Here is a 27,753-nt window from a genome sequence, read left to right as displayed (position 1 = left end):
TGTAAGTATGTCCATAATCATTATCCTTTATCAAGCAGTTTTTCGATAAATTTACTTACAATTTTGCTTCGACTCTTATACTTTTATATTCTGATTATTCAGTTCAGACATTATACAAGTGTTAATGTCCGTTTGTCCTACCAATTCAGTGCTTCGCTTTTATGGATGTTGTCATCCTTGTTTTTGGAAAATTAATTTTCTATCCGCGGGCAACTATCTGTGATATATCAAAGTAAATGTGTATTCTACTTTATTTTTTTGAAAGTTTTGAACTAGATTATTTCATAAAAAAATCCTCCAACAAAAATTTGAAAAATCCACGAATTTAAAATTTTAAATCTAATTTATGATTTATATCGAGATAATGGCGGAGGTAAGATTCTTTAAATAATAATAATAGTTTTTTTTTCAGTATATGACTTCGAAACCGATTAATATCCGCTGTATTAAAACCGGTTCTACACAAATATTAAAATAAAACTGGTACAATCTTATCATTTTTCAGTTCAATATCGTCCGCGACAAACTGTATCAGTGTATATCATACAATGTGATAAATAACTATTTATTAATTAAAAGCGAAGCTTTTCTATAATTAGGGTAGGTCCGTCCGAACGTAACGGATAGCTCTTTTAGTTAATTTAGGCATGTTAGAATTGTCCTATCGATTTCAAACTTTGCATGATGATTCCTATAACTGTTAGGTACGACTTATAAAGCGAAGCAACTCTATAATCGTTACCAGAAAGTCCATACGTTCATTTTAAACATGTTGCTTTTTAACTTTATTAACAACTAATTTTTATGTGGTCTAATCATCCGATTGATTTGATTTTTGATATGTTGATTCCTGGGACAACAAAGTAAAATGTTGTAAGCGAAGCAACTCTATAATCAAGTCCTTAAAAATGTAAGTATGTCCATAAACATTATCCTGTATCAAGCAGTTTTTCAACAAATTTACTCACAATTTTGCTTCGACTCTTATACATTTATATTCTGATTATTCAGTTCTTACACTATATAAGTGTTAATGTCCGTTTGTCCTACCGTTTCAGTGCTTCGCTTTTATGGATGTTGTCATCCTTGTTTTAACATTATTAATTGCATTAAATTTTTAATTAACATTTTTTTGTAATTTGCATTTTTTTCACCTTGCATCGGGAATTATTTTTTTTTGGCAAAATTAACATTTTAATTTTTGGATTTATTGGAAATACCTAAAATAATTTTTAAGTAAAAATTTGCATTCGGAGGGATATTTCATTAGTAAGAAATTTATTTCCAGTATGGCTTCGAAACCGATTAATATCCGCTGAATTATAACCGATTCTCAGTTACACTGAAAAATCATGTACAACATCGTATTACAAACAATTTTCCACGAATATTAAAATAAAAATCATAAAACTAATTGCAGTTTTGTTAGCCCGGGCTTTCGGCCCTTCAAGGCCAAAAAATTAGTTTAATCTTATATTTTTTTATTTTGATATCCGCAGAAAGTTATCTATAATACGATGCGATAAATAACTATTCTTCATATGAAATATTCCTTCCTTTTCAACATAAAATTTAAAGATTATCATTGCTAAACTAAAAATATAACGTTTTAAAATAAAAACTTAATTATTTTTATATAAATTAATCAAAGCATTACTTGTTACATTACATACTATGTATATAGAAATATAATATTATTTATACATGAATTTATATGACACTATGTTAATATGTTTAATATATTATTGAGATATGTACTCATAAAGGACCGCAAAAGTTATTTTTAAGGTAAATTTTTGTGTGAAAAAAACATTTGACTCGAAAAAAAAGCTTTTTTTCCACAGAATAATTTTTTTAGACTGGTTTTCGTTTCTAGAGCAATGAAATAAAATGCTGTTTATTATAAAATATTTTTAGGGGAATATTTTTTCACAAAGTATAATTTCAATTCCTTTTTAGAATCCTGAGAGGGGAGAAATGATAAATAAAAAACATCACTGAAAATCAAGCCAGAAATTCGAAAGAATTATAATTTTCCAATGCCTACAGTTGATGATAAATCATAGGAAAGACTCAATGCGCAGCGCATATAAATGCAAGAACAAGATATTTCTGGATGTTTTCATATTTTTAGCTTTGAAAACAACCTTGTAGTCTTAATTGGAAATTATCTTTCTTCGTATTTTCGACTAGACTTGAAACTATTAAGGGTTATTCCAGTAAGTTTTGAAACCGATTAATACCCGCTGGATTAGAACCAGTTCTCAGCCAGACTGAAGAAGCATGCATAGCATCGTATTACAGACAATTTTCCACGAAAGATAACAAACTAGTTTGAATCTTATAGTTTTTCATTTTAATAGCCGCGAAAAGCTGTCTATAATATTATGCGATTAATAACTATTACTGGTTTGTTTAAAAAATAAGACTGTCTATAACTGTTAATCTGACAAATATGTGGATTCAAGTTTTCTGAAAAGTTTCTCTGTGTTGCTTTCAAAAATACATTTTCAAACTTTTAACATACAGGGATTCAGGAATAAGTAAAATGGTAGAAAAAATTAATATTCGCAAGATTAGAACCGGTTCTCAACCATACAGAAAAATCATGTATAGCATCGAACTACAGACAATATTTCACGAATATTAAAATAAAAATCATAAAATTTTTGCCAGTTTTGTTAACCCGACCTATCGGGTCTATCAAAATTGGTTTAATTTTTTTTATTTTTTTAATATCCGCAGAAAGCTGTCTATAATACGATGCGATAAATAACTATTATGACTTATTTTGAGCATTGATACGCTGTGAATATTAATAAATATTAACTTTTCCCTGAATCCCCGCTTGTTTTTTATCTAAATATCATTCTGAGTATTTCAAGTAATTATAATTGAAACATTATCTATTCTAAATGCAGCCAAGCAATTTTAATATTTTTCTAATACATTTTTTAACTTTTAGTACAAAAAAAAAGCGATTTTAGTCGATTTAAAACCTAATTTGAAATCCTGAATTTTTACAGAAAAAATTTTCATTTCTTAAATTGGCGTTTATTTTTCACAAATATAACAAGATTTTAAATAGATTAAAATCGCTGAATAAGTATCCGGGTTCATTTTTAATACGCGGGAAATTACTTTTACTAGGTAAATTTTGAAACATTTTAACACTTTTAGATATTACAAGTAGAGGTTACCTATCAGCTTACTAATATGGCAATTCTTTAATTTTCTTCATAATTAAGGGTTATTTTAGTGAAACAGAGTAAGGACAATTGGAGGTAAATTAATGTTGAAAATAATCTATCTGCAATTGGCCTTTAAAGTTTAGATCTCCATATTAAGTACCTACCTAATTTAAAAATCAAGCTTTAAAAATTTGCTTTCTTTTTCATGATAATTATTTATTTTTGTGATTGTATGTATGTGAGAAAAAAGGGATGAAGAAAATGTGCAGTTTTTTTCAGGAGTTAGGGACAAACATTTGCAAAAATATCAAACAGGACAAACAAAGATTTAAATTTAATTTGCTTATTTATTCTTTTTTCATTATAACGTTTTGTCTTTGGCTAATTTTTGGATCAAGTGCAGTTCTTGGTAAAATATTCCTAGGATCGATTTTTAAAAACACAAAAACAATAAACGTTTAAGGTTGCTAGCGGCAAAACGGCTGAGAATGTATTTTTTATACCTATTCGCACAAAATTTCAACCGGAAGACGAAAATTCACATTTATCTCGAGGCACACATAAAAGCTGGGAAAAATCTTATTTTACGCGTGTTTTCTCCAGTTAGGCTTTCCTTATGCATTTTTGGATCTTGGCTATTTCAGATTATATATGTGTCTTTTTATGTTGCTAAAAACCAAGTGCGGGAAAAACATGTACGTTCAGCCGTTTGGCAGCTAGCAGCTTTTAAAGTTCATACATTTTTGGAGACTATCGATCTTAGGATCATTTAACCGTGAAATGAAATTTTGTTATCCTAAAATATTTAATAAATCTTTGTTTGTCCTGTTCTACAACTTATATTATTGATTACCCATGTCCCCAATCTTCCTGGGATTGATCTAGTTGAGTGTTGTTGTGAGTATGAGAATAGATTTGGTGTTGCAGTTCATCACGAGAGAAGGTTGGCCGAGCTGTGAGCTATACTGCGCACCTTGGGAACTGCGGCCAGCCAGGCAACCTGAAACAAGAAGGGAATTATGAGCTGTGAGCTAGGCTGCGAACCTTGGGAACTGCGGCCAGCCAGGCAACCTGAAACAAGAATGGGATCATGAGCTGTGGCTGCGCACCTTAGGAACTGCGGCCAGCCAGGCAACCTGAAACAAGGAGGGGATTATGAGCTGTGGGCTAGGCTCCATACCTTGGGAACTGAGGCCAGCCAGGCAACCTGAAACAAGGAGGGGATTATGAGCTGTGAGCTAGGCTGCGAACTTTGGGCACTGCGGCCAGCCAGGCAACTTGAAACAATCGATATATTTTTAGTTGGATGTTGTACCAGATTTTTATGTACTCTGATAAAGTAATTCTCGCAGTTGGCTAAAATAATAATTTCTCCCTCTTTACCCCAACCTTCAAAAACTTGTTTATAATACGAAATGTTACACAATTTTCAGTACAGCTCAGAACCGGTTCTAATCCATCGGATATTGACCGGATTCGTAGCCATACTGGAATATGTATTGTTTAAAATTTAGTACCTGAACTTTCCGCCAGATGTATCCAATAGCGCGGTGCGGTGACAGTGAACAGAAAATGGCGGCGCAAGTTCTGATTAGCCACATAGAAGCATTCAATTAATATTCGTTGAAATATCTTAAAAATAGTAAGGCGGTGGTTTGGCTTCCTATAATATTTTATGGTTAAATTTGTCCTATAGTCAGCGGAATCTACCCTAGAAAATTCAGACCTCAATCTTTCATAGTATCTGAGAAAATCCAATTTTTGTTAACTTTCTTACAGACGAACGTACAGACAGACGGACGAACCGTAGCTTTCGATACCAATAATCAGCATTAATAAGGGATCTAAAGGGATAAGACTATGGCCGATAAATTAATGTACATCCTTATGATGAAACTCAAAAGTACCCCATCTGTAGATTACCATTTGCGTTTGAAACATTTGGACACTCAACGTAATGAACAAACCAATCAAAATTCAATAAGAGTCGTCACAGTTGTAAAGAAAACGTGATTGTAAACTTTGGGGACTAGTGTAATATTACAGCCCCAATGTCCCCTTCCTCCCTAAATATTAATATTGAATGATTTCTATGCCTAATATAGTCCAGAGCGCCCCAGGTGGGATGGCCGCCATTCAAGTAGAGCACATAGGTATACCCATCTCTTCTCTTCCCCTTGATGGAGTAGTAGTACGGCAGGAAAGAGTGAGCCAAAAATCCTCTGAAACAATAATCGATACATTATTACTTAGATGTTGCACCAGATTTCCATGATAAAGTGATGATAGCAGCTGGCTAAAATAACAATACCCCCATCCACCATCTTTTATTCCATCACCTTCCCTCCTTGTAGATGAACGAACTGACCATATTAGCAAGCTGAATTAACGACAAATTTTCCCTTGTCACAATATATCCACGTTTATCCTATTTCCATTACAGCAATGAACAGTAATGTTAAAGTTGATCATGAAGGTTGATGTTTTTACTTTTGATAAGCAGGACGATTTATTATTAGGGATCTAAAGGGATAAGAAAAAAATAATAAAATTCTTAAAAATAAATTACCCTTTTAGAATACAATTCGTGATTGAAACGTTTGGACACTCAACTTAATGAACCAACAAATCAAAATTCAATAAAAGTCTCTCCAAGGTTGTTAAGCTAATGAATAAGAAAACGTTATCATAAAACTTTTGGGACTAGTGTAATGAACACTGAATAGCCCAATGTCCACTGCACTGTATTATCATTCCTACCTTTGTTCATAGAACCTAATGGCTTGAGAATTTGTGGTGAGAACATGAAGATAGACAGCCTTCACTTCCAGCAGAGAGTCTGAGGTGAGGTGACCGACCAGGTTCTCCAGTAGCAGGCTGGCTATACCCTGGGATCTGTATTCCTCACGTACACCTTAATAATATAATAGTTAGAGTCTGAGGTGGGATAACCGACCAGGTTCTCCAGTAGCAGGCTGGGTATACCCTGAGACCTTTATTCCTCCCGTATAATTAGGGTTGGCAATCCGTATCCGGAATCCGCCCAATTTTTGGCCAATTTTGGAATCCGAATCCGGAATCAGTTTTTTAATAGCGGATTCCGGATTCTTATTTGGTAGGCTAAAATTAGCGTCTTGAGTTTTTTCTTTCAACTTCTCCTCTTTGAAGGCAAAGATTTTTATCATTATATATAAAAATCTTTTAAAATCTGGTTCGATTCTCGGAAGTGAATTATAGAGAACACAAAGAACATTGATTTTTAGGACATATGTAGCACTTAATTTTTAAATTCAAAAAAAAAAATGCTTTTAAAATATTGCTAGAATCCGGTTTTGAATCTGGAATCCGCCAAAAATAAGAATCCGGAATCCGCGGAAATCCGCCACTTTTTTGACGGATTCTTTAAGAATCCGGAATCCGAATCCGGCCCAAAAATTCGACGGATCGCCATCACTAATTATAATAGTTAGAGAGTCAGAGGTGAGATGACCGACCAGGTTCTCCAGTAGCAGGCTGGCTATACCCTGGGACCTGTATTCCTTCCGTACACCTTAATATTATAATAGTCAGAGGTGAGATGACCGACCAGGTTCTCCAGTAGCAGGCTAGCTATACCCTGGGACCTGTATTCCTCACGTACACCTGAATATTATAATAGTAAGAGAGTCAGAGGTGAGATGACCGACCAGGTTCTCCAGTAGCAGGCTGGCTATACCCTGGGACCTGTATTCCTCACGTACACCTTAGCATTTTTAATTCAGGTTTATTTTAAGTTTTAAAAACAATAGATTTATTTACCTTGCAAAAAAGTAATACCTATGATATCTAGAAGACGGAGATTTTCTTATTTAAGCCATGGGATGGATGGTTTTAGGCTATTTTACCCCTTCGAATTAAGTGAACCTAGATGCTAGGGGTGCAGCCGTTAGCGCATCTGCTAATGATTAATGTATTATTTTAAAGGTATGTCCACCAAAAGTCCATCAAACACTACGTCACTAGATAAAATAGTTATTTATCGCATCGTTTTATAGAAATCTTTCCGTAAATATTTAAACAAAAAATTATAAGAGTAAATTGAATCCAGTTTTGTTAGAATCGAAGGATCGAAGGCCCAGGCTGACAAATCTGATATAAATATTTTTATTTTATAATTCGTGGAAAAATGTCTGAAATGATGCTATACATGACTTTTCAGTCTAGCTTAGAACCAGTTCGAACCCATCGGATTAACAGGTTTCGAAGCCATACTAGAAACAAATATAAAAGAATCTTACCCAATGAAAGGATGTAGGCGACCTTTGTAAGTTTATTGAAGCATGTGGCTAATATTGTGCGATCTTCTTTTGCAAGTTGACGCAACTCCTTTGTCTCAGCCACTATCAATCCAATGATGCTTCCCTGTAAAGTGGATAATTATCAGTGGTTGAACCGTTTGGACACTCAATTTAATGAACCAACCAATAAAAGTTTTAAAAAGGTCCCCAAGGTTGTTAATGAAACGATTAAGAAAACGTTATTTAAAGACTTTGGGGACTATTGTAATAAACAGCAAAATGTCCCCTTCCTCCCTGAATTACTTCATAACATATTTATTAGGGCTGACTCTGAACTAACATTATTATCCTATGTGCGTCAGTCCGTAACGGTTAGGTCTTTTCGTTAATTTATACATGTTAGAATTGTCCTATCGATTTTAAACTTTGTATGGTGAAACCTATAACAGTTAGGTAAGATTTAGGAGCGTAGCAACTCTATAATCCTCACCAGAAAGTCCGTACATCCATTAAAGACAAGTTGATTTAAGCGACAACTTCTTTATATCTTATAATCATCCTATTCGTCTAATTTTTGCAATAATATATCAAGGTATAATGTTATAAGCGAAGTATCTCCAAAATCAAGTCCTAAAAATGTAAATATGTCCTTAAACAGTGTCCTGTTTTTATTTTATTAACAAATATACATTTATATTCTGCTTATTCAATTCGGACACTCTACAAGTGTAATGTTAGTTTGTCCAGAGCTTCGCTTTTATGGTTGTTGTCATTCTTTTTTATCTTAGACCATAAGATCAGCAATTATACCTGGAAAGTGGCCGCCAGGGAGTAGAACCTTGGATTGGAGGTGATTTCCTGGAACCAAGTGTCTGGATAATCAATAGGGAACCAGGACCTGCACAGCGCCTTCACTGTGTCTATGTCGGCAGGACTAAGAAACCTAGAAAAAAAAATATTTTAAATTTTGAGGGTATAAACGTCCGGATACAAAACGGTTATTCATTGTTATTATCTCGCCATTTTCGTCAGATGAGCATTTGAAGATTTTTTTTGTTTTTTCTTTTTTTGCATTGATTCACGTATTATTTCAGAACGACGATATTAAAGTATAAATGGTCAGCCAAAAATTTGGCTTAGTGTTGTATTTGGCTGCTTCAGCATAGGTGAAACCAAAACACTTTTGATAACAATTTTTTTATACCTCGGTACCCCCCCCCCCCTCATATCAAACATTAAAAAATTATATTACTTACCTGAGTTGTAACTCGAGATGGTTTCCCAGAGGTACCGGCACTCCCAACCCTTTAACACTTTCACTTTCTTCTACAACAAAAAGATAAATGGATTATGGATTGACAACTAACTGTTGGAGATTTTTGTTCATAAATTTTTTAAAAACATTACGGAAAAAATACTTTTAAAAAGTTTCTAGCATATTACTGAAGACCAAATTAAGGTATATGTAGAAACAATATTATTAGACTTTGAATATTATTTATATTATTTACTTTTAATTTTACGTTCCAACGTTTCAATACACGGAGTTACCCGGGAGGGATGGGACATTAAAATAGTCCCTTAAGTTTTATAATAACGTTTTCTTATTCGTTGGTTTCATAACTTGGGGGACTCTAATTGAATTTTCATTGGTTGGTTTATTAGCTAAGTTAAGTGTCTAAGCGTTTTGACCAATTCTACGGAAGGGATAATTTTGTGTAATATCATTGGAAATCTACATCCATTTATCGGTCATTGTATTTTTTCTTTAGATCACAACAATTTACTATGTTGTTTTCGTAAATTATTCAACTACCAACCTGTTCCATTCATGAATCTTAATCTTTGATGTGGATATCTAGCTGTGTGTGACTTCGTTCTTGTGGTTGTTTTCTTTTCAAGTTTAGTAGGTGGGCTACCTCGTATGCTCAGCCTCTCACTAGATATCGAAGAAAAAAAATAATGAGATAAAAGATTTTTTTATACATATAGTGATTCGGGAACATAATTCACTATATTTTTTTAATCAGAATATGACAGTAATTAAATATTCATTTTCAAAACTTTGCAAAGCAAATAAGGATAATCCATTTTGTGACTCGCTAAGCAATAAGATTAATACATTATAAGAAGAAACCCACATATAGTAAGAGTCCTATTGTAAGTTTTTTTTGGCCTTCAGCTTAAGATGTCAAGAACTTCCTAACCGATTGAGATCTCTTTATTGGGTAAGCTTCAGATAGGTCAACTGATGGTTTTAGGCTGTTTAACTTCCAATTTTAAGTCTTGGGATGGATTTACAATAATTTTCTATTTAATCATAAATACCTAGCTTTTATAAAAATATTGAGGTCATCAAAAAAATTTATAGTAAGTGTTTCAAAATATATAATCACAAAAAAAGTCTTATCCAGTGCAGTGTCAGAACGTACTTAACTTATTACTAAAGTAGCTGCGTAAAAATGAGATTCACGAAAATTTGTAATGAATATTTATCGCACATCGCATTACAGACAGTTTTCCGCGAATAATATAACGTAAAATGTTAAGATTAATCCAGTTTGATGATTTTTATTTTAATATTCATGGAAAATTGTCTATAATACAATGCTATTCACGATTTTTCAGTTTGGCTGAAAACCGGATCTACTCCAGCAGATATTAATCGGTTTTAAAGCCATACTGGAAAAATGTTAAAAAGTATTAATGATTAATTACGCCGTAATTTTTTACCTCTGGGTCCTAGCCGAAAAATCATTTTGTTGTCGGGCACAGTAAACCGTTGGCATAGCTTTAACACCCTCCAAACATGGAATCATCGAAACATTTTCCAACAATTATAGTCTTATCAATTGTTTATCTTTGCATTTTTTGGGAGCTGTCGTTCTGTTTTATTGATTGTTATTGTTTGTTATGTTATTGATTGATTAATTTATAATGAAGGTAAACAAAAGATAAAATTGTTACGCGGCATTTTGCGCTTCGAGAAAAAACGTAGTTGCCAACTTTAACTTTTTAAAGGTAGTAGTTATTTTTCTTCAAGATTTTCCTAACCGCTGAATTCATCAAGCTATCCATTTTTGGGAAGCTTTGTATAGATCCTTAGATGGTTTCAGGCATTTTTACTTTTAAACTTTAAGCCTTGGGATGGTTTTAGGCTAGATTATAATTCTCCATCCCCTATCTAATTTAGAAAAAAAAAACATATTTATGTTTAAATTTACTTTCTTTTGTGTCTTTCATTAAAATATAGTTTTTAGGGATAGGGAATGGAATTAAATAGCCTAAAACCATAATAAAGTTGCCAACATGGATTAATTTATTGTTCAGTTCTTTCATCCAGTACAGGAGGGGATGGGGTAATATGGATGGTTGGGGATACCGTTTTAGCAAGCTACAAGTTTCTTTTTACTAGAGTACATGATTATCTGGTGAAAATTCCATGTAAAACTAAATCAATTTTAAAACCTTTAAATGTTTGGCAACGCTGTGTTATCCATGCGATGCCAAACCAAACTTGTTTTATGTGTTCGTCTCACAAGTCTTGACATAAATATTTTCTTGTTTATGAATTCAAATTAATAATTAATGCCTAAATTGATGTAAATTCAATGATTTTTTACGAGAATATAGATTTTTGTGTATCATGAAGTAACATTGAAGCGTAAATTATTGTCTTTTTAAGTCTAATGAAGTTGTAACACAGACATTATATTATTTGCCGGTTATAGAATTTTCTGATATTGTAAATTATTATGAGATCTTAAGGGACAAGAAATGGACGATAAATTGACTTACTTTGTTTTTATGACAGACATTTTCTCTGCTGTAGAATACGGTTATTGGTTAAAAAGTTTGGACACTGCATGTTAAAATAGTTTGGAATTAATAATTAAACATAGCACATTTTATAATAAAGTCTTCATTTTTTAAGCCAACGAATAAGATATTATAGTTATTAAACTTTGAAAATTCTTGTAATTGCAGTCCTTTTATGATATGATAATTAACACAGTATAAAATCATATAAATAGTTATATTTTACCTTTTAGATTTTTGTTATCAAAGACTTTTATTACACAAGACATATTGCTTTTTAATGTACTAGCATTCACGTTAGAATATCTAGAGGCGCTGAGAAGTTAATCTGTAAATGGAATAGCCTTAAACCAACACAGGACCTATATTATAGAGAACCCAATCGGTTCATCAGAGTTATATAAATCCTAAACTAGCTTCAGTCAAAAAAATCCTTACTAGTTAATTAAGAAGGATAATTTTTTATCAAATGAGTATGACAACAATCTACTATTGGCGAGTAACTTTGTTGGTCATTTATTTCTTGTATTAGTATGTCCAAACTTTTAAATTAATAATTTCATTTTACAGAAGAATTTTGAAATTGACAAACTTCAATTTAATTGATTTACTTCGGTAAGAAGAGAGAGCCCTAAACATGGGCAAGAAACGAAAACATGCTGAGTTACCTGAAAATTTGGATAACCCAGGGAGGGAGAGGACATTTGGCTGTTTATTATACTAGTCCCCAATGTTTTATAATAACGTTTTCTTTTTCGTTGGCCTAACAACTTGGGGGAACTTTAATGAAGTTTGACGGTTGCTTTATGAAGTTGAGTATCCACACGTTTCAACCACTAATAAATTGGAATCTACAGAAGGGGTAATTTTGTGTATAATCATGTGGGGATGTAAATCAAATCGGCCCAATGTCCTATCACTTTAGATCCACGGGATAACCTTAAAAGCAAAAATGAAGAATTGGAGGCAGCGAAATTGGCACTGAAGGCCAGAATTTTAGAATTGGAGACCTCCAACAAAGATTTAGAACAAGAAATCCGCCAGTTAAAAGAAAACTGTACATGTCCAAAGGACACTGCTGGTAACTTCAGTATTGTTCCTTTGCTGGCCATGAGAAAAGTATTTGAATTTCTATCTTTTGATGATTTGAAAGAATTGAGATGTGTTTCTTCTTGGTTCTTCACAATCGTATCAGATGAATTCAAATCAGGGATCATGTTACTAATAAGCTTTGCGGATACCACTTGTTACAAATAGGCTAACTGACTAAGCTATAACTTTCCTCCATTTTCTAAAGATATTAGATTTCTATAAATCTAAATTATTGTGATTAATTCTTTAAGTAGCTAATTATTTATTAGATTTGAATGCTAAAAATATTATTAAATTTTTACATATGATATTGAGATGCACAAATTGTAAAATGGATTACATGTTATTAAAGACTAAGCGCTAAGTCTAATAGTAACATGATCCCAAATCAGTGTTTGGAACCTACCATATCAAAATGCACTCACTAGTGTCAGACGCCTGCTCAGATACTGGAAAGAAGTGGAAACTGCAAGTGCCAAAAGAAATTGATGATATTAATAGACCAGGAGTTGAGCTTGCCTTTAATTTGGAATTGGGTGATGAATATGAAGACATGGGAACACCTGATGCAGATTTTGTTCAAGAAGTTCTCAAGTACAAGAATAATATTACTGGAATTAGAGTTGGATTGTGTCATGACAGTTATAATTATCTTCTAGAAGATGATTTTTATTTTAAACATTTGGAGAAGATAGACATAATTTTGGTGGAGTGTAAAAGCGAAGACTTCTGTCATGAACATTCAAATTTTGTGTGGGAAGCTTGTAATAATTTTATTTCAAGATATGCCAATCAAATTGAACATTTTGAAATTTCTCATTTAAATGATTGGTATGTTGATAGCAACGGTAATGACCTACCCCATCTACCTAATCTGAAATCTTTATCTCTTCATAGATCTTGTGAAGGTCAAGCTTCATTTGTAATGAAATCGGTTAATTTTGAAAATGTAACAAAATTAGATTTGTATTTATTTGACAGTCCCAACATTGATATTGAAGATCTGAATATAAGGAATCTCTCAGATTTGAGTTTATGTGATGTTGATGAGCACTGGTCTACAAGGTTATTGAAAAATAATTCAAGTACACTTACAAAGTTGGTGATTGATTTTTGTATTATGGATAAATATGAAATTGACTTCAAGGATATAAAATTTTCCAAACTGAAGCACTTACGCATCGGACACATGTATGAAACTGATGCTTTAACACTAATTGAAAACTCAAAGAATACTTTGGAAGAAGTTTATCTATGTGTTTCTCCTCTTGAACATAAAACTCTTGAATCTGTAAGGAACCTCCAGCTTCCTTGCTTGAAGAAAGTTCATCTGGATAATCTTGATCGTATGACATCATCTAAATTGGTATCTTCATTAATAAATGCTTGCAATGACAATACTAATATTCTCATACAAAGTAAAACAATCAACAAATCTCTGCTGGAACTAATACGTGACAATTTTATGTATGAGAACCCGCGACCGTGGCTTAACACGTAGCGCATCCGCTCGTCGTCAGGAAGGTGATAGGTTCGATTCTTGGTCCGACACCGCGTCATAACTAAAGACGTTTAAAATAGCACAAACTGATACTATGTCAGACGCGCGACGTAAATAGTTAAGAGTGCGGAGAATGCCTTGGCCCAAAACAGGCGCAAATCGCTACCATGCACAGTTGGGACTTCAGACAAAGGCCGTGCATCTCAGAGAGTTGGTTGTCTGATGGGTGAATGGACGCGTTGAACCGCAATCATAAGCATTGTATGTATGTTCAAAAGTGAGTGGAGAGAGGTCTAGTACCCGAAGCGACACCTAGCCCCCTAGAGTCTTAACTCTTATTTTATGTCAGAGCATTATTATTTTCTCTAAAGATCGTAAAACATTTTTTTATATTGCGTTTATATTAGTTTAATTAAAACATCAAACGAATGAACTAAGAATTATTAAGGCCCATATGGATGTATTACTTAATCTATGCAACATAATATAATGACTTTTCTTGTGTTATTTCCCCTAGAATATGCTTTTTTCATAGGGGGGGGGGGGGAGGGGGGTGTACTACACTTAAAACCCTTAGAGATCCCATCTTCCTAAGTTAATTCGCCCTCAAGATAGTAACACTCTATTATTTTATTACATGCAAATTCTTATAAGATAAATTTTTTCCTAATTATTTTTACCAAAATGAATTTTTTATTCAATATGTTCATTCTTTGAAACCTCCACGTTGTGGTATTGGACATCTCAAGTTGAATGAAACTTTTTAGATTCCTATCAAATATTGAACAGATTTTTTTACAAAATAGCAATTTCTTATTAATTTTAAAGTTGATGATATCATACCTATATGAATTATAATATTTTTTTCAGACTAAAATTGTATAAAACATACCTAATAGAACCATCAATTAATAAATAAAAATGGCTAGTTCCGGAGGAATAACATTATCTAGTCTGCTGCCCGCCCCCTCCCAAAATAACTGGGACAGAGACGAGGCTAGAGCCAAGCAGACGGGCGAAGGCGGCGGCTCCAGCAGTTCTACCAGCCTTGTCTCTGCCTCCCGCACAGCGCCTCCCTATGGGAAGCGCAAGGGCTGGGTGCCGAGGACAGTCGATGATTTCGGGGACGGAGGCGCTTATCCCGAGATTCATGTTGCACAGTATCCCCTAGGTAAGGTTATTTATGATAGGGCCAGTGATCTGCAGGGAAAATACAATGGATGATAGAATTGATTTACAACTCCTGTCATAATTTCCCCTAATTAGATTAAAATTATTGGTTGTTAAGTTTGAACACTTTTAGTTTACAATCAAAATTCAAATGAGGTACTTAAAGTTTTTTAACCACCTTGTTGGCTCTAAAACTTTGGGTACTTTATTTGATTTTTTTGTACTATTATGATATAATAAATATTGTCCTTATAAATATAAAATTCAGAAGCAAAATGTTTCTAGCTTGTTTATATGTTTCTTTAATAATATTTTTTATTTCTTACATTCAGTTTATCAGTAAATATCTCAGGAACTAGATAACGCATTATATTCTAATTTTATATAAATAAAATGGATAGGTAGTACTTAAACAGACCTGTACCAGCCGTTTCAATCCGCTTAGGGGAAGCATTGGCCGCTGACAAACTTTCTCCATTTTCTTCTGTCTTGTGCTTTTTTCTCTTTATTTATCAAAACAGACCTATCTATCAAGATATTTTTAATTTCAGGTATGGGTCGAGGCGATGGAGAGGGCAGCAAGTCCAATGCGCTGGCTGTTCAGCTGGACGCGTCCGGCAAGGTGAAATACGACCTGCTAGCCAGGCAGGGCGCCAGAAAAGACAAAATTATCTATTCAAAATTTACTGACCTATTACCGGCCGAGGTGCGTGACGATACTGATCCTGACCTACAGAAACCTGACGAGGATGAGGTGCTGGAAGCGACAGAGAAGACCAGACAGGCACTGGAAAAGCTAACGCAAGGTAAAATCACAGCGGCGCTGCCCACCAGAGCCGCGGAGAAACAAGAGCCCGCCCAGTATATCCGCTACACGCCCAGCCAACAGGGCATGGCATTTAATTCCGGCGCCAAGCAGCGGGTTATTAGGATGGTGGAGGTACAGCACGATCCAATGGAGCCGCCCAAGTTTAAGATCAATAAAAAGGTGCCCCGTGGACCGCCCAGTCCTCCGGCACCCGTCATGCATTCGCCGACCCGTAAAGTCTCGGCCAAAGAACAGGCCGACTGGAAAATCCCGCCGTGTATTTCTAACTGGAAAAATGCAAAGGGTTACACAATTCCGCTGGATAAACGTTTGGCTGCTGACGGTCGTGGCTTGCAACAGGTTCATATTAACGAAAACTTCTCCAAGCTGTCAGAGGCGCTGTACATTGCTGATAGAAAGGCCAGAGAAGCTGTGGAGATGAGAACTACTCTTGAGAAGAAATTAGCACAGAAAGAAAAGGAAGCCAAGGAGTCGAAATTGCGCGAATTGGCCCAGAGGGCGCGTGAAGAGCGCGCTGGCATTAGGTCCGGCGGTGCTAAGGACGAGACAGAGGCAGAGCGCGACGAGTTGCGTAACGAGCGTCACAGAGAACGTGCGCGTCAGCGCAACATTGATCGTGCCGCGCCCGATCGTCGCTCCAAATTGGATCGTGACCGCGAGCGTGATGTGTCCGAACAGATTGCTCTGGGTCTGCCCGCCAAAACGGCGGCCACCGGCGAGGGCATGTTTGACGCGCGTTTGTTCAACCAATCGCGCGGTATGGACTCTGGGTTCAACGACGAGGACAGCTACGCGGCGTATGACGCGCCCTGGAGGAAGGAGGGCAGCACGGCTAATAATATTTACAGACCCAGCAAGAATTTGGATTCTGAGATGTATGGTGGGGCAGAAGATCTAGAAGAACTCAGGTTAGAATAAAGCAAAGCAGAGTGGCTTCTGTTCTTTCCTAAAACTATTCATTAGCTAAAGAATTTCATAATATTGTTTTTTCATAAATGATCCCTTTATTTTATCAGAAATGCTTAATATTTTTTAACTTTTTAGTGTTACTGTCTTTCATGATGAATTAAGTTTTTACTTTTCCATTAGATTATGTTTAACTGTCTTTCATAGAAATTGTGTTTTCTTTTAAGAGCTTTCTTTTATTAATGTTGAAGAATAAAGTTTTTTTTTCTTTGTTTCAGGTCCAACAAACGCTTTGTGCCTGACAAAGAATTTAGCGGCACAGATCGCGGGGCCGGAGCCAGTCGGTCCGGTCCGGTTCAGTTCCAGAAAGAGGAGCAGGATCCATTCGGTCTGTTTGCTTTCCTCGACACGGCCAAGAACACGGAGAGAAAGAGAGCCACCGAGGATGATAGGAGAGACAGGTGAGGGCATTTGGATGGGGGTTTGGAAAAGAGGGGTGGGAATTTTTTTTCACTAATTTTGTGTCTCTGTCTTAACAAGTTTTTAGTAATATTTTTAGTACCCAGCTGTTTTATTGAAGTGGTAGGATGTAAATCTATTAATATCTTATGAACATAAAGGAAGTTTTATTTTGGTTGTAAAAAGCTTAGCATATTTATTCTTTAATGTTTTTTTTATGACACTATCAAATTTAAGATTTATTATGTAACTAACTATTATTCTTACCTACCTATGTACCAAAGAATTATTAGTCATGCTTACTTTTTAGTTTTCAATAAAACTAACTAATTAATATTTATTACCTGATTACCTAAAAAAGAATTGAGCAAATTCGGAATATAACTAGGTTGATGTATATTGTATAAGGACTTGATTCAATATATATTGTTGATTCATAAGTGTTTTCTCTCACTTTGGTGTAAAATTCCCACCCCTCTTAGTCAAAGTTGTTATTACCGCATAAAAAACCTTTTAAATTTCAGGGACCGCGACCGCAAAAGAAGAAAGGATTATGATTAAAGACTGTTGTTATGCGGAGTGGATGATATTCAAATGTTTGGGATGGTTGTTATCATGTCTATGTTCATGTAAAATTGATATTTTTATTCAATTTATTTGTAAATCAATTGTTAAGGATTATATTCATAGTTTTTACCTCTTATGATAAAATAGAATTTTTAACGGGTAAAAAATGAAAATAAGTAAAAGTTAAGCGGATTTTTTCCCATTCTTACAATTAATGTAAAAAATACTAGCCTACATACCCTTTGATTCATCTCTATCTTAAGTCAACTTTAAAATTAAAATAATCAGCATTTTATTATTAATCTAAACAAGATTTTAGATTTATTTTGCACATTTTAAAATATTTTTTTTGCGAGTGAATGGATAGATAGATACTTGATTTATTAAAATTTGTAATTTTCTTTAGTCTCTGTAAAACCTTGCATTCAGTTGAAAAAATAATATAATAATAGTTATTTACCGCATCGTATTATAGACAGCTTTTATCGGAACGAAAACTTATTTGATTAAACTATTTTTGGAACCTTGGGGGCCAAACTGGTTTTAATGTCATGAATTTCTTTTATTATTCGCGGAAAATTGTCTGTAATACGATGCTATACATGATTCTTCAGTATGGCTAAGAAACTGTTTTAATCCACCGGATATTAACCAGTTTCGAAGCCATACTGGAAAAAAATAACATTTTGTATTTTGCTCTTTTTTTTATAGAGTCAAAATAAATTTTAACAAATAAGTTGTTTCAAAAATGAAAGTTAAACCAAGTGTTATTGTATTTTTTTCTGTACAATATTGTATTTTTTTCTGTACAATATTGTATTTTTTTCTGTACAATATTGTATTTTTTTTCTGTACAATATTGTATTTTTTTTGTTATTTTAATTTAGGGGGGAAATATTATTGTATCGATGTCGTAAAAAAATACATTTTCTCGTTTTCATTCGAATCCGGTGGATAGGAACCGGTTCTCATCCATACGAAAAAACTATGTCTAGCATCGTATTATATCCAGTTTTCTACGAATATAGAAATGTACAATCATAAGATTAAAACCAGTTTTTTAGCCGGTGCCTCCGGCACCTCGGGGCTAAAAAAACTAGTTTTAATCTTATAATTGTACATTCTATATCCGCGGAAAGCCGTTTATAATACGATACGAGAAATAACTATTAACATATTTTTATATGACGATATCTATATTATTATTTTTCCCGCGTATATAATTGAAATTTATTATCTTATCCTTTCATTTTTAAAAACATGTACATAAAAATCCACATACAGTTTTCTTTCAGATAAAATAATATGAAATAAACAAAAATAATGAAGTGAATAAATAATACTCTCAAAATAAACAGTATTTTTTAATTTACAAAGTGAATATTTAAATTTGCGCATTTAAAAAAAAGCTAGTCTTTTTACATTTAGGGTCATTTCGTTCGTGCCTACGTAACGCACGCCTCGCTTAGTTTTGTCGTTAATATAATAGACATGTTAGAACTATCCTATCGATGTTAAACTTTGATTATTATTGGAGTTCCATTTGGAATATGTTTATTTCTTGCCTCTAGAAGTTTATGTTTGTTTTATCTACTGTAGGATTTGTTGAGCTTATATGTTTATTTTCATCCCTGTTATGTTTGAAAAATAGAATAGGAAAATTGACAGTTTTCTAAACCTTGAACAGCAATTATTCTAGATTTTGATCATTAATGTTTGTACTTGTCTTAAGTTGAATAATACAAATATAAAATTGACAAGGAAATTTCGAGTTGGGACATAGCTATGTTTAAATGTTGAAAGTTGGGAGGTGGATGAGACATTTTTTGTAACAATAAAAGCTCAACGATAAAAAATTTAGTAAGGATGTTGCTTTAGTGAGGTTAAATGTGAAACTGTAAATAAACGGCGGCGGAAAACGCTGCTGTTGCCAAAATCTGCCGTTTATCGCCATTTTTTTTACTATTTCTCGCCAACTGTTGTTAGCTATGATTTTGAGGATATGCGTTATCTTTGTTGTACAACCATAAACTTGGCACCAATTTAGTTTTCGCACTCTATTAAGGGTTTTTGACCGCCAGCCAGCCGCCATGCAGCGTCCGTCCCTGACGACCATCCTGTCCGTGGTGTTCCTGGCGTACATGGCCAACAGTATGTGGAGCCTGGTCAAGCTCTACATCCCACCAACCTGTCCAGAGGCACACTTTTTATATACAAACATTTTTAGTCAGGGATCTAAAGTGATAAGACAATGGCATTCATGAATTTAGGTACATCCAATGATGATACACAAAGTTATCCCCTCTATAGATTACAATTAGTGGTTGAAACGTATGGACACTAAACTGAATGAACTAACCAATCAAAATTTTTTAATAGTCCTCAAAGTTGTTGAGCGAACGAATGAGAAAACGATATTTTAAACTTTTATAACTTGGGGCCAATGTCAACTAACTCCTTATGATTCCTGAATTCTGAACAATAAGGTTCAACTTAAAAACTTATTACAATGTATTTTTATAGCTATACAGTAATACACCAAGTTAAGTGGTTTATAAGTTAAATGACCATCAATTTTAAATAATCTATACATAATATTATTACTTGGATGTTACACCAGATTTTCATTCTCCAATAACGTGAAACTCCCAGCAGTCGAAAATAACCCCGTCCACCCTCGTTAACCCCAACGCCTTCCCTCCAACAGCATGAACGAATTGACTAATAAATGAGTTCCATGTTATAGCAACCTAAATTGACGACAACTTTTCCCCTGTCATTATATCCATGTATATTATATTCTTTATCATAAAACAAATGTATAAAATGTGAACGTAACATCAGGGTGATAAACACTGTATCTCAAATTCCCTGACAGAAAAATCAGAATTATCATTAATACTTTTCACCACCACAAAATCAAGGCATTGATTATTATTATATTAAATATTATACAGGAAAATAGCTTAGCGGGTTCCGAGATATCAAGATTCAGACGGATATCGTACTACTTTGAATTATAGATATTACAAGAATGTTAGCATCCAAAAGTAGCGAAGACAACAACGAAATAAGTAAAAGAATAGATGAACATTAGTCGTGGGGGAATATTCACAAGAAATATTAGAAGCCTACTGTCCGTCCATCTCGTATAGCAACTGACAATTCACACGAAACCTTAAATAATAACATTTAAATCTTTTAAAGTATGACAGACGGACAGACACGTTGAGTTATTGAGTAGCTTCGCTTCTAAAAATAATATAATGATAATTTACCAAAACAGGCCGTCAATGGGTTCAGACCTCAAGTTTCTAAAACATTTTGACGTAAAAGTAGAGGACGAAATAACGGAAACCGCCAGCGTCAAGCTACCAAAGTCTGTGGTCAAAAACGGTACCATGTATCTGGCCGTTTTTGCCGTACCCAAAGCCAGCACCGTAGCCGCCGACAAAAGCAAAGATGAATGGTGGCGGGAAGCGATTTCCGGGCCTCGAACCAGCTACTCACTGACCCGCCTCACAGAATACTCGATACCGGAGGCGGAGACGTTTAATCTGCTCGGCGGGGAAACGACGGAAGCGGCTGCGACTGAAAAAGCGAAAAAGGCCAAAAGTGTTGATCGCTCTAGGAATGTTTGTTTTACAATATCGTTAGTAAACTAAGAAGCGCATCATTTGGGATGGTGGATCATGAATCAGGGTTAAAAAATATGAGACAATGGACTATAAATTAATGTACATCACCAATGATGATACACAAAATTATCCCTTCTGTAGATTACATTAAGTGGTTGAAAAGTTTTGACACCCAACTTTATTAACCAACAAAAAAAATTCAATAAAAGTACCCCTAAGTTGTTAAGCCAACGAATAAGAAAGAAAACGTTATTAATAAAAGTTTGGGGACTAGTGTAATAAACAGCCCATTGTTTCCTTCCTTCCGGATCATGAATACATTTGTCTTGTGATTAAGACACCCCTTTAAAACACACACGTTAAATGTAAGCTTTTGGCAGATAAAATCGGTTGCTTTTGAAAAAAAGAAATAGTTATTTATCTTATCGACAGCTTTCTGTGCATATTAAAATAAAAAATTACAAGATTAAAACCAGTTTTGTTAGCCCCGATTTTATGATTTTTATTTTAATATTCGTGGAAAATTGTCTGTAATACAATGCTTTGTATGATTTTTTAGTATGACTGATATCTAGTTTCAAATCCTGACAGAAAAAATTATTCTAAATATTAAAATAAACCAACCTTTCAAAACAGGCCAGTAACCCATCTGCGGTCAAAAATGATCCTGACGGTCATGACCGACCAGGTGACCATGTCGATGCACCAGGTGCCGCCCGAGCTGGCACGTGTGATCACGCTGACCGGTGACCGCAAGTCCTACCTGCCCATCCTCTATGTGGACGAGCTAACCATGCGCATGAAGGATCTTCGTATAGTGAACGCCACCGATACGTCCTCCGATATAGAAATTGTCTATCGGCCGATATCATTCGGCAAGCTGCGGCTGTTCTTGCAGTTCTACGCAGCGCTGAGCTCAATGCACGTCATGGGGTTCACGGAAAAGGAATGGATATATTATTACTTGGATGATGTTACACCAGAATTTCATGTTGTCTAATAAATTAAAACTCGATGCCCCCATTACCCCATCCCCTACCCTCCTACTGGATGAACCATCTGAGCAATAAATGAATTCCATGTTAGTAACCTAAATTGGTGACAATTTTTCCCCTGTCATAATATCCACGTATATATTCTATATCCATTGTAAAAGGACACGGACGAGGTGAAGGGAATCTTTGCCGACACCAACCTCGCCCTGCTATTGGTGACCTTCGGCGTTTCCGCAGTTCATCTCCTCTTTGATTTTCTGGCGTTTAAGAATGATGTCAACTTTTGGAGGGGAAAGAAAACGGTTGAAGGTAGGCCTATATAAAAATGATAGGATGTCTGTTTGTAGCTTAAGATCTAGCAAACGGTTTGACAGGAAAGGTTTAAAACTAAAATTTTTTTTGGGAAAGTTACCTTCAAAGGTAAATAGCCTCTAAAAAATTACCCCCAAAATTCAATTTTTCTTTTAAAACTAACATGGAAAGCGAAGAGTCGACTTACCTCCCCAAGACTTTATACTTCAAATAACCATAAAAAGCCTATAGAAGCGTAGCCGACAGTTATATTAGAGTAGCTTTACTCTTACATTTCTATTGTTTAGTAGCGTAGCTACTTTGTATCTATTACATACTACTTAATCATAAGGCACGAATTTACTTTTATACAACTTCTTGTAACCTTTACAATTGGTTATTTGTTGAACAAGCCATAAATATTCCACTTTTTTATTGTATTCTAGTTTACTTTTGTTTTTATTCTATAATATTTTATTCTAAAATATTGTTCTTGATATAAAAATATTATTTAGGCTTAAGTCGCAAGACAATCGTATGGCGAGCCTTCAGTCAGAGCGTTATTTTCCTGTATCTGATGGACGAAGAAACTTCGCTGCTGGTTCTCATTCCAGGTAAGAGTTAGCTAGCAGGGAGGGAGGGGACATGGTACTTTTTATTACACTAATCCTTAAAGTTTTTTAATAACGTTTTCTTATTTTTTAGCATAACAACTTTAGGAATATGATTAGCTGGGCCATTAAGTTGAGTTTCCAAATTTTTAACCAATAATTGTAATGTAAAGAAATAGGTATTTTGTGTTTTATCATTGGGGATGCACTTTTTTTTTCTTATCCTTTTAGATCCCTGATTAAGCCAACACAACAACTCTAATTAAATTGTATATATTTTTAGCTGGTATCGGTGCACTCATTGAAATCTGGAAAGTAACTAAAGCACTTCACATCAAGGTTTGTTGAAAATAAGAGATATATCACACCAAGAAAAATTGGGTTTTTTCTAATATTTCTTTCTTTTGTTGTATTGTATAACTAATATTGTAAATCCTTATAATAGAGTAACAGGATGTCCTCTATCTGTACAAAGTATCTCGCTAACCGCTAAACCAAAATTGTTCTCTTCAGGGCAGCTTCTCAGAGGTCGGGTAGGTTTATAATAGGGTTGGGCCGGATATCCGGTGTGGCCGGATATCCGGCCGGATATCTGGCCATTTTTAATATCCGGCCGGATACCGGATATTGAAACTATCCGGCCGGATATCCGGCTCTATATTTTTTATACTTTACACCAAAAATCTCTGCTTTTTAAAATCTTAAATGGCTATAATTTTCTTATTATTGAAGCTAGAAGAACATTTTTTCTGAATAAGTTTAACTTTATGTAAAGGGGGGGGGGGGGCGAAAGTGACACTTTTTGAAACCAAAACTAAAAGTCAAAGGAACTCAACTAAAAAAAGAGATACACAAAAAAATTACTGCATGATTTATACAAATAGGAAATTATTTATCGAAATCCTTCCTAGCAATTTTTATTATTTGAATTTGAAAACTTTAGGCATTAAAAAAATAAAAACTTGTATTTGAGATCCAATTACCTCCCCTCCTACTGGATGATCGAACAGACCAATAAATTAGGTCCATATTAGGAAGCTAAATAGACAACAATTTTCCTCCTGTCAATATATCCACGTATATTCTATATTATTAAAATTACCATCTTTATAGGTTAGTCTGCGAGGTATAACATATGGACAGGACACCAAGGACGAGGCCAATACGGCGCAGCTTGATGATACGGCCATGAAATATCTCAGTTGGGTTCTATATCCTCTATGTTTAGGTTAGTTTTAGTTACTGGGCCTAAAGGAAGCTTCCTTCAAAAGAATTAAGGATTTAGAACAGCGCCGTGTTATTAAAACCGAAGCTTTTCTATTATTAGGGTCGGTCCGTCCGTCTGTAACAGTTGGCTCTTTTCGTTAATTTAGACATGTTAGAATTGTCCTATCGATTTTAAACTTTGCATGGTGATTCCCTTAACAGTTCGGTATGAATTAGAAAGCGTAGCAACATGGGGCGATTTCTCTTTTGAGATTATGACACACCTTCGGTACAGACATACAACCTGTTACTATTATATAATTGTAGGAGGAGCTGTATACAGCCTGCTGTACACTCCCCACAAGTCATGGTAGCGCTGTACCATCCAGACCATCTGTACAGACATCCTGTTACTATTATATAATGATTATTGTAGGAGGAGCTGTATACAGCCTGCTGTACACTCCCCACAAGTCCTGGTACAGCTCTACCATCCAGACCACCTGTACAGACAGACATCTTGTTACTATTATATAATAATTTAATTATTGTAGGAGGAGCTGTATACAGCCTGCTGTACACCCCCCACAAGTCCTGGTACAGCTGGACCATCCAGACGACCGTGAACGGTGTGTACGCCTTCGGGTTCCTGTTCATGCTGCCACAACTGTTTCTCAACTACAAGCTCAAGTCCGTGGCTCACTTGCCTTGGTAAGGGTCATGTTAATGAATACATTATTTCTTGGATCAGATTATCGTACTCTAATAAAGTGAAACTTGTAGCTAGCTAAAATAACGATTCCCCCAATCCACCCCTTTTTTCTCATCTCGTCCCCTTTTACTGGATGTACGAACTGATCAATAAATGATGTCCATGGACATGTCAGCAATCTAAATTGACTGATCAATTTTCTCTTGTCAATATATCCACGATTATCCCATATTCATCGGGATAATACAATGCACGACAAATTGATGTTTATGTCTTATGATGATAAACTAAATTGACCCTTCTGTAAATTAAAATTATTTGTTGAAAATTTTTGACACTACTAGTTTGAAAACTAATTGAAGTACCCAACGTTTTTAAGCCAATGAACGTAGCTATTAAACTTTGGGCCCCATTGTAATATTACAGTCCAATGTCTCCTCCATGCCTGATAAATGTGAAATGAATAAACTAATTTTTATTATTTTTAGGCGAGCTTTTATGTATAAAGCCTTCAACACATTCATAGATGATCTGTTTGCATTCATCATCACTATGCCAACAGCTCATAGAGTCGCTTGCTTCAGGTAAATACGATCCAGGGATCTAAAGGGATAAGACAATGGTCGACAAATTGATGTACATCCTCAATGATGATATACAAAATTAGTTAGTGGTTGAACTAAATGAACCAACCAATAAAAATTCGATTAAAGTCTTTAAGGTTGTTATGCCAACGAAAAAGAAAATGTTATTATAAAACTTTATAAACTAGTGTAATAAAGTTTCAAATAGGGTTGGGCCGGATACTTTTTTGGCCGGATACCGGATACCGGATATCCGGCTGATTTCAAATGCCGGATATCCGGTAACCGGCCGGATATCCGGCCAACGCCGGATATCCGGTTATCCGGCCAAATTACCGGATATCCGGCCGGATAACCGGCCAAATTACCAGATATTAAAGTAGTAAAAAAATAATTTCTTCAGAAATCTTATATAAATTTACATAAAGTTAAACTTATTCAGAAAAAATGTTCTTCTAGCTTCAATAATAAGAAAATTATAGCCATTTAAGATTTTAAAAAGCAGAGATTTTTGGTGTAAAGTATAAAAAATTATAGAGCCGGATATCCGGCCGGATAGTTTCAATATCTGGTATCTGGCCGGATATTGAAAATGGCCGGATATCCGGCCGGATATCCGGCCATACCGGATATCCGGCCCAACCCTAGTTTCAAACATTTACGAAATGTCATTACTATTTTAAATTGATTATTTTTTACTTTTAAGAGATGATATCGTGTTCCTGATTTATTTATATCAGAGATATCTTTATCCTGTGGACCCTAATAGAATTGATACCAGGTATGTTATACAATTTAGAAATATACCCACCATGTCATCTTGAATTTTAGTTTAAAATTATAGTTATTTTTTTCTAGGGACTTTTTTTTTGCTTAGAAGGGCGAAGACACTAACGTAACCCTCCTCAAATAAAAACCTTCCTGGAACTATAAAAAAGCATTACAAAATTGCAAACAGATAGACATACACCGACATCCTGTTACTTTTTTGTATGAGTATAATAAATATGAAAATAAAGAAATCTTAAGTATCTGAAGATTGAAAAAGCATGAAGTTTTAAGATATATAAACTTGAAGTAAAAAAACGTTGTTTTTACCAAATAAAATAAAATAAATCTCATTTATATTTTTTTTCAGTGTTATGATGGACGAGGAGCCAAGCTCAACACCAGAGACATCTGCCGCTGAAAAGAAGACAAATTAGATAACTAAGTCACTTGGCGGGAAAATTTGGCGCGAAAGAAAAAATGGCGGGAAAAATGTAGGATTTATCTGAAGCATGGTATATCGAAAACTGTTTATAGGATAAGCATATGTTAAAACTCTTTTTTAAAGAAAACTAACATAAATTTCCAACATTTTATTTAAATTAACTATTGTTAGGGTTAATAAAGGGTTAATAAGAGTTTATTTAATGTTTATTTTAAAAAAGTTAATTACTCCTAAAATTTTCAAATTACATCAGTAGTTCATATTGGGGGGAAGAGTTTTTGTCATGTATTGCCCTGTCTCTGATAATGATATAGATGTTTAATATTTTGAAAATGGGCCCCTTAAACCCCCCGAAGAATTAATAGAACAAGTCTTAGTCTAATTTATATGAAACATCACAGCAAATACTTTTTTATGGGGGATTAAGGACCCATAACTAAAAAAATTAATTCTGCTTTTCTATCTAGGTAGGTAGCTAATTAAATTGTATGAGCTTTTGTGTTACCTTACATTCCTGGATTTTTGTGGGTTTTTTTTATTTTATTTATATTTATTTTTATTTAAAATAGTTTTCTTATTATTTATTTGTTATTATTAAATATTTAAACTGTGATAAAATATTTTTACAAAAATATTTTCTTGTTGCATTTTGTGTTAATAAACTGAGTGGTTTAAGTTTTGTTTTATCAAAA

General features: G+C 34.3%; 3 protein-coding genes across 4 annotated transcripts; 2 read left to right on the top strand and 1 right to left on the bottom strand.

Annotated features, from left to right (window-relative positions):
* Positions 1 to 3,386: 3,386 nt before the first annotated feature.
* Positions 3,387 to 10,403, bottom strand: Naa60 (N-alpha-acetyltransferase 60). 2 transcript variants are annotated; one of them, XM_080155606.1, is made up of 10 exons: positions 10,202 to 10,395; positions 9,289 to 9,407; positions 8,725 to 8,794; positions 8,279 to 8,411; positions 7,469 to 7,592; positions 5,952 to 6,105; positions 5,288 to 5,413; positions 4,709 to 4,778; positions 4,301 to 4,327; positions 3,387 to 4,164 (listed from the first exon to the last, which is right to left on the bottom strand). In XM_080155606.1, the coding sequence occupies exons 1-10, from the start codon at positions 10,285 to 10,287 to the stop codon at positions 4,123 to 4,125; spliced, it is 951 nt and encodes a 316-aa protein (XP_080011732.1). In that variant the 5' UTR covers positions 10,288 to 10,395; the 3' UTR covers positions 3,387 to 4,122. The 2 variants fall into 2 exon arrangements, with proteins under 2 accessions (XP_080011732.1, XP_080011733.1); XM_080155607.1 differs by lacking the exon at positions 4,301 to 4,327 and having other exon boundaries at positions 3,387 to 4,191; positions 10,202 to 10,403.
* A 4,350-nt stretch (positions 10,404 to 14,753) lies between these two features.
* Bx42 (Puff-specific protein Bx42) lies at positions 14,754 to 19,166 on the top strand. The gene is made up of 4 exons (XM_080155603.1): positions 14,754 to 15,051; positions 15,602 to 16,787; positions 17,064 to 17,246; positions 17,769 to 19,166. The coding sequence occupies exons 1-4, from the start codon at positions 14,802 to 14,804 to the stop codon at positions 17,803 to 17,805; spliced, it is 1,656 nt and encodes a 551-aa protein (XP_080011729.1). The 5' UTR covers positions 14,754 to 14,801; the 3' UTR covers positions 17,806 to 19,166.
* LOC145318138 (lipid scramblase CLPTM1L) lies at positions 19,087 to 27,736 on the top strand. Its single transcript, XM_080159487.1, has 13 exons — positions 19,087 to 19,187; positions 19,877 to 20,009; positions 20,656 to 20,735; positions 21,098 to 21,473; positions 22,066 to 22,397; positions 22,608 to 22,753; positions 23,251 to 23,349; positions 23,630 to 23,685; positions 24,460 to 24,574; positions 25,107 to 25,263; positions 25,753 to 25,848; positions 26,555 to 26,629; positions 26,987 to 27,736. The coding sequence occupies exons 2-13, from the start codon at positions 19,902 to 19,904 to the stop codon at positions 27,051 to 27,053; spliced, it is 1,707 nt and encodes a 568-aa protein (XP_080015613.1). The 5' UTR covers positions 19,087 to 19,187; positions 19,877 to 19,901; the 3' UTR covers positions 27,054 to 27,736.
* The last annotated feature ends 17 nt before the right edge of the window (positions 27,737 to 27,753 follow it).

This window comes from Acartia tonsa, chromosome 4, assembly GCF_053477335.1.
Source record: "Acartia tonsa isolate MP-2025a chromosome 4, ASM5347733v1, whole genome shotgun sequence".
NCBI classification, from domain to species: Eukaryota; Metazoa; Arthropoda; class Copepoda; order Calanoida; family Acartiidae; genus Acartia; species Acartia tonsa.
This window is presented reverse-complemented; position numbering and strand designations above follow the sequence as displayed.

What these genes read in the sequence shown, in the direction of transcription:
- Naa60 (XM_080155607.1), bottom strand. Translation starts at nt 10,287, where the DNA reads ATGATTCCATGTTTGGAGGGTGTTAAAGCTATGCCAACGGTTTACTGT. An exon ending in AAGATTCATGAATGGAACAG is followed by an intron (nt 8,795 to 9,288) that starts GTTGGTAGTTGA and finishes TTTTTGTTGTAG; the next exon opens with AAGAAAGTGAAAGTGTTAAA. An exon ending in ATTAGGTTCTATGAACAAAG is followed by an intron (nt 5,414 to 5,951) that starts GTAGGAATGATA and finishes TTATTGTTTCAG; the next exon opens with AGGATTTTTGGCTCACTCTT.
- Bx42 (XM_080155603.1), top strand. Translation starts at nt 14,802, where the DNA reads ATGGCTAGTTCCGGAGGAATAACATTATCTAGTCTGCTGCCCGCCCCC. An exon ending in GAAGATCTAGAAGAACTCAG is followed by an intron (nt 16,788 to 17,063) that starts GTTAGAATAAAG and finishes TCTTTGTTTCAG; the next exon opens with GTCCAACAAACGCTTTGTGC. An exon ending in GAGGATGATAGGAGAGACAG is followed by an intron (nt 17,247 to 17,768) that starts GTGAGGGCATTT and finishes TTTAAATTTCAG; the next exon opens with GGACCGCGACCGCAAAAGAA.
- LOC145318138 (XM_080159487.1), top strand. Translation starts at nt 19,902, where the DNA reads ATGCAGCGTCCGTCCCTGACGACCATCCTGTCCGTGGTGTTCCTGGCG. An exon ending in TTCACCACCACAAAATCAAG is followed by an intron (nt 20,736 to 21,097) that starts GCATTGATTATT and finishes TTACCAAAACAG; the next exon opens with GCCGTCAATGGGTTCAGACC. An exon ending in CCTAATAGAATTGATACCAG is followed by an intron (nt 26,630 to 26,986) that starts GTATGTTATACA and finishes ATTTTTTTTCAG; the next exon opens with TGTTATGATGGACGAGGAGC.